Consider the following 7,448-nt stretch of genomic DNA (forward strand, 5'->3'; position numbering starts at 1 on the left):
TCATGTACTGTGGTAAAAACATTCATAACGTGTGTGTGAAATATCCATCATATACTGTGGTAAAAACATTAATTATGTGTGTATGAAATATCCATCATGTACTGTGGTAAAAACATTCATAATGTGAGTGTGAAATATCCATCATATACTGTGGTAAAAACATTGATAACGTGGGTGTGAATTATCCATCATGTACTGTGGTAAAAACATTCATAACGTGTGTGTGAAATATCCATCATATACTGTGGTAAAAACATTAATTATGTGTGTATGAAATATCCATCATGTATTGTGGTAAAAACATTCATAATGTGAGTGTGAAATATCCATCATATACTGTGGTAAAAACATTTATAACGTGGGTGTGAAATATCCATCATATACTGTGGTAAAAAACATTCATAACGTGGGTGTGAAAATATCCATCATATACTTTGGGAAAAAACATTCATAATGTGGGTGTGAAATATCCATCATGTATTGTGGTAAAAACATTCATAGTGTGGGTGTGAAATATCCATCATATACTGTGGTAAAAACATTCATAACGCGGGTGTGAAATATCCATCATATATTGTGGTAAAACATTCATAGTGTGGGTGTGAAATATCCATCATATACATGTACTGTGGTAAAAACATTCATAACGTGTGTGTGAAATATCCATCATGTACTGTGGTAAAAACATTCATAACGTGTGTGTGAAATATCCATCATGTACTGTGGTAAAAACATTCATAACGTGTGTGTGAAATATCCATCATATACTGTGGTAAAAACATTAATTATGTGTGTGTGAAATATCCATCATGTACTGTGGTAAAAACATTCATAATGTGAGTGTGAAATATCCATCATATACTGTGGTAAAAACATTCATAACGTGGGTGTGAAATATCCATCATGTACTGTGGTAAAAACATTCATACGTGTGGTGTGAAATATCCATCATATACTGTGGTAAAAACAAACGGTGTGAAATATCCATCATATACTGTGGTAAAAACATTCATAGTGTGGGTGAGAAATATCCATCATATACTGTGGTAAAAACATTCATAGTGTGGGTGTGAAATATCCATCATGTACTGTGGTAAAAACATTCATAATGTGAGTGTGAAATATCCATCATATACTGTGGTAAAAACATTCATAACGTGTGTGTGAAATATCCATCATGTACTGTGGTAAAAACATTCATAACGCGGGTGTGAAATATCCATCATATACTGTGCTGAAAACATTCATAACGTGGATGTGAAATATCCATCATGTACTGTGGTAAAAACATTCAAAACGTGGGTGTGAAATATCCATCATATACTGTGGTAAAACATTATTTATGTGGGTGTGAAATATCCATCATATACTGTGGTAAAAACATTCATAATGTGGGAGTGAAATATCCATCATATACTGATGGTAAAACATTCATAACGTGGGAGTGAAATTATCCATTCATATACGTGGTTTTGAAAAACATTCAATAACGTGTGTGTGAAATTATCCATCATATACTGTGGTAAAAACATTAATTATGTGTGTATGAAATATCCATCATGTACTGTGGTAAAAACATTCATAATGTGAGTGTGAAATATCCATCATATACTGTGGTAAAAACATTCATAACGTGGGTGTGAAATATCCATCATGTACTGTGGTAAAAACATTCATAACGTGTGTGTGAAATATCCATCATATACTGTGGTAAAAACATTAATTATGTGTGTGTGAAATATCCATCATGTACTGTGGTAAAAACATTCATAATGTGAGTGTGAAATATCCATCATATACTGTGGTAAAAACATTCATAACGTGGGTGTGAAATATCCATCATATACTGTGGTAAAAACATTCATAACGTGGGTGTGAAATATCCATCATATACTTTGGGAAAAACATTCATAATGTGGGTGTGAAATATCCATCATGTATTGTGGTAAAAACATTCATAGTGTGGGTGTGAAATATCCATCATATACTGTGGTAAAAACATTCATAACGCGGGGTGTGAAATATCCATCATATATTGTGGTAAAACATTCATAGTGTGGGTGTGAAATATCCATCATATACATGTACTGTGGTAAAAACATTCATAACGTGTGTGTGAAATATCCATCATGTACTGTGGTAAAAACATTCATAACGTGAGTGTGAAATATCCATCATATACTGTGGTAAAAACATTCATAACGTGGGTGTGAAATATCCATCATATACTGTGGTAAAAACATTCATAACGTGTGTGTGAAATATCCATCATATACTGTGGTAAAAACATTAATTATGTGTGTGTGAAATATCCATCATGTACTGTGGTAAAAACATTCATAATGTGAGTGTGAAATATCCATCATATACTGTGGTAAAAACATTCATAACGTGGGTGTGAAATATCCATCATATACTGTGGTAAAAACATTCATAGTGTGGGTGTGAAATATCCATCATATACTGTGGTAAAAACATTCATAACGCGGGTGTGAAATATCCATCATATACTGTGGTAAAAACATTCATAACGTGGGTGTGAAATATCCATCATATACTGTGGTAAAAACATTCATAACGTGTGTGTGAAATATCCATCATGTACTGTGGTAAAAACATTCATAACGTGTGTGTGAAATATCCATCATATACTGTGGTAAAAACAAACATTCATAACGTGTGTGTGAAATATCCATCATATACTGTGGTAAAAACATTCATAACGTGGGTGTGAAATATCCATCATGTACTGTGGTAAAAACATTCATAATGTGGGTGTGAAATATCCATCATGTACTGTGGTAAAAACATTCATAGTGTGGGTGTGAAATATCCATCATATACTGTGGTAAAAACATTCATAGTGTGGGTGTGAAATATCCATCATATACTGTGGTAAAAACATTCATAACGCGGGTGTGAAATATCCATCATATACTGTGGTAAAAACATTCATAACGTGTGTGTGAAATATCCATCATGTACTGTGGTAAAAACATTCATAACGTGTGTGTGAAATATCCATCATATACTTTGGGAAAAACATTAATTATGTGGGTGTGAAATATCCATCATGTTCTGTGGTAAAAACATTCTAATGTGGGTGAGAAACATCCATCATGTACTGTGGTAAAACATTCATAACGTGTGTGTGAAATATCCATGATGTACTGTGGTAAAAACATTCATAATGTGGGTGTGAAATATCCATCATGTACTGTGGTAAAAACATTCATAACGTGGGTGTGAAATATCCATCATGTACTGTGGTAAAAACATTCATAACGTGTGTGTGAAATATCCATCATATACTGTGGTAAAAACATTCATAACGTGGGTGTGAAATATCCATCATATACTGTGGTAAAAACATTCATAACGTGGGTGTGAAATATCCATCATGTACTGTGGTAAAAACATTCATAATGTGGGTGTGAAATATCCATCATATACTGTGGTAAAACATTAATTATGTGGGTGTGAAATATCCATCATGTACTGTGGTAAAAACATTCATAATGTGGGAGTGAAATATCCATCATATACTGTGGTAAAAACATTCATAATGTGGGAGTGAAATATCCATCATATACTGTGGTAAAAACATTCATAACGTGGGAGTGAAATATCCATCATATACTGTGGTGAAAACATTCATAACGTGGGTGTGAAATATCCATCATGTACTGTGGAGAAAACATTCATAATGTGGGTGTGAAATATCCAGCATATACTGTGGTAAAACATTTATAATGCGGGAGTGAAATATCCATCATATACTGTGGTGAAAACATTCATAATGTGGGTGTGAAATATCCATGTGAAATAACTAAAATGTGTTTGGTATCTTTCATTTGTGTTTTGTAAAACAAATAAAAACGATTGAAAAGGAATTTTGAAAAATTCTACGAGTCTTTTACATGTGGCAAGCGCCAGTTCCTTTGTGTCAATGTAATGAATTAGAGCCCCGAAGATTGTGTCATCAGTGTCAGTGTATTTGCATCGTCCTTAGAGAACAGTTATAGGTTACCGTTGACGTTCTCCACATCGATAGCATCGAGATATACATAGCAACCATCTTACAACACGTATGTTTACGAGAATTTCAAACATTCATTGCTACATGATCAACTCCCACAAATTCCGTTAGCAAACGCTTGTGTAGTCATTTAAACAACGTATACAAAACAATAAAAATACCTCCACAATTCACATTTCTTTTAGAAGACCTCATATCTACATCTTTTCTATATTCATCACCGAAAACCTTAAGGATCCCAAATGACCACGATTGTTAATGACACAACGCCAAATAGAACACAGAAAATTAAAATCATACCGAGTAATCATTTTGTACTTCTCTGAAGATGTAAAATCTAGTTTCATTATTTGTAAAAGCAGGTGATATAAGTCAGTAAGGCATACAATTTCTACAATGTTAAACATGTTCCTCGAATTAGTACTATCCCGCTTGACCGCTGCTTCCCTTAATGTTGGTGTTAAAATCATCATATTATTTTTTATAAACCAAACCCGCTATCTCGAATTAACGACTATAGTTAATTTTGATTAACTGAATGCTACGTACAATCCTTTCTAATATTTAGTGTAAGTGTTGATGGGGTGTGCTGTCCGGGTGGGTGTACTGTCCGGATGGGGTGTGCTGTCCTGATGGGGTGTACTGTCCGGATGGAGTGTGCTGTCCGGGTGGGGTGTACTGTCCGGATGGGTTGTGCTGTCCTGTAGGGTGTACTGTCCGGATGGAGTGTGCTGTCCGGATGGGATGTGCTGTCCGGATGGGGTGTGCTGTCTGAATGGGGTGTGCTGTCCGGATGGGGTGTGCTGTCCGGATGGATTGTGCTGTCCGGATGGGATGTGCTCTCCTGATGGGGTGTACTGTCCGGATGGGGTGTGCTGTCCGGATGGGATGTGCTGTCCGGATGGGGTGTGCTGCCCGGATGGTGTGTGCTGTCTGAATGGGGTGTGCTGTCCTGATGGGGTGTGCTGTCCGGATGGGATGTGCTGTCCGGATGGGGTGTGCTGTCCTGATGGGGTGTGCTGCTCGGATGGTGTGTGCTGTCATGATGGGTTGTACTGCCCGGATGAATTGTGCTGTCCTGATGGGGTGTACTGTCCGGATGGAGTGTGCTGTCCGGATGGTGTGTTCTGTCATGATGGGGTGTGCTGTACGGATGATGTGTGCTGTCATGATGGGATGTGCTGTCCTGATGGGGTGTGCTGTCCTGACTGGGTTTGCTGTGCGGATGGGGTGTGCTGTCCTGATGGGGTATGATGTCCCGATGGGGTTTGCTGTGCGGATGGGATGTGCTGTCCTGAAGCGGTGTGCTGTCCTGATGGAGTGTGCTGTCCTGATGGGATGTGCTGTCCGGATGGAGTGTGCTGTCCGGTGTATATGGTGGCATGCTTCAATGAGATAGCACTAGAAAAAGGATAGGAGTCTTAACTATTACAAAGAGACGAAACGTGAATGTAGTGCAGCCTAGCTAATTAATGAACCAAACAAAGGATCAGGAACCAAATTCTACTTCGAGCTCACGAGATCCGTTTTTAATTTTATTCAACATATTCAAAATATTCGAAATATTAAGAAGTATTGTATGCACAAGACGACCAGGAAAACCCAGGTGCGGAATATCAACAATGTGCTTCAATATTTCTCTCTGACATTCTACAGAGTTTGTCCTTACAGACCTGGGAGTTTTAGGGGGTAGCGTTAGATTATTGATTACGACACTACTACACCATGCTAGTGTAAACACTAGCAGTGTTTTAAGATGCAGTTCTTGACAAAATCAATACCAGATCACAAATAATTGTCTCCAAAATGTTAATATTTAAAAAAGGAAATTCAGTTTATTTTATCTTTGAACCCTCCGCTCACACCAGGCGCTTTGAATTATTGGAAACGTCACCAACAGTAAGTCATTTTTAAAACAACAATTGAACAGACCGACTGCTGAACTCACTGTAAACATCATCTCCTTCCATAAAAATTACATTTGCACATGCAAAGTTCTCTCTAACACTTCATTCGGAAAGCGGTGTTTTGATTGGTTGGTCCAAAACACCTGAAAAACATATGTCCCTATTAGGATTATTTCAGAGCCTCTTTTAGTTGGTTGCATGGTTAGTTTATTTAGGAATATCTACATGACATTAGATATTTCGCTTCTATCCACCAGGGGCATAACACGTACGACGACCATAAAAGGGACATAACTCAAATTTGTCCATATGCTACAGTAAAAGCAGAATTCTTACATAAATCAAAAATGGAACTTTTAATTGTGTTTCGATGCATAAATCAAGCTAAAAACGGAAGTTTATTAATAGACAGTATATTTTCGAATCGCTTCTCAACTAACAGAAAAGGAATGTTAGGCTTCAATTCACACGGGGATTATTTAATTAAAAGATATAAGGTATTCGATGATGAATCCGAAGTACATAGGCTTACAAGTGATATCATGATCATATGTACAAAGACACACACTGACAGGTATAAATCAAGCTAAATGATGAAGAAATCTGAAGCCATGTATTGTCTATAATAAATATTTAAAAAATCAGTCCTGCAAAACCGCTGACCATGAAAGTGATTCTGCTGATTGGGCAGTTATAGCTATTGATTGTATGCATGTGAGATAATAAGCATTTAAGCCTTGGTTAAATGGGTCCAAAATTGAATTTTCTGGAGGGTAAATCATGGGAATAGCGAAGCTTTGAGAGTAAAGAGTAAAAGTCTTAAAAAGCACTCTCAGAACTATGAACCGTGGCAATTTGATTTTGTTATCTTTTGTAATAATTTTAATGTCTACATATTTTCAAAAAAAAATGAAAAATTTAGCAAATACCATTTAGCCTGTTGCCCTGCAGGTAGGACGTTAGAATTGTACCTGCTGTCCATATTGCATGATCGTAAAAGGCGACTGATTTTAGAATCTTATCTTTTCTCTTCTTCCTAACTGACTTTATTCTTCCTAACGTCTCCCTTGACACCTCCTCACTTTTGGCCTTCTGTTGAACGATCGCCCCTGCGAGGAAGGCTCTGGCGTCTGTCCCCTGGCCGAGATACATCAAAGTCTATAAAAGTGGTAGTTCTGCTAAGCGCTCAGCATACGGGAAGTAGGACTACTGATTCCCGTTGTCAGTATAATGTGACAGGGTGGCGTTTGTTGCTTGGTGTCTTCGGCGGCATACTTCAGTGGTATAGCACTATAAAAGGGTAAGAGTTCCACTATACAAGAAGACAACACGAACATGCCGCAGTCTCCAAAAACACACGCCTCGTACTACCTACACGCTACATACTGCATACATGGGAGACCGTTCTGCCTGTCAAATTGTTCAATTGCTGGCGGCTATATTTGCGATTATGACATTTTCACTATTTCATGTCATTGACGAAGTCGCTTAAATAAAACTGT

The 7,448-nt window shown here is 37.1% G+C and overlaps 1 protein-coding gene across 1 annotated transcript; it reads right to left on the reverse strand.

The window, feature by feature from the left end:
* Positions 1-4,580: 4,580 nt before the first annotated feature.
* LOC138306136 (soluble scavenger receptor cysteine-rich domain-containing protein SSC5D-like) lies at positions 4,581-5,423 on the reverse strand. The gene has a single exon (XM_069246556.1). The coding sequence runs from the start codon at positions 5,421-5,423 to the stop codon at positions 4,581-4,583; it is 843 nt and encodes a 280-aa protein (XP_069102657.1).
* Positions 5,424-7,448: the final 2,025 nt, after the last annotated feature.

Source organism: Argopecten irradians, chromosome 1 (genome assembly GCF_041381155.1).
Source record: "Argopecten irradians isolate NY chromosome 1, Ai_NY, whole genome shotgun sequence".
Lineage (NCBI taxonomy): Eukaryota > Metazoa > Mollusca > Bivalvia > Pectinida > Pectinidae > Argopecten > Argopecten irradians.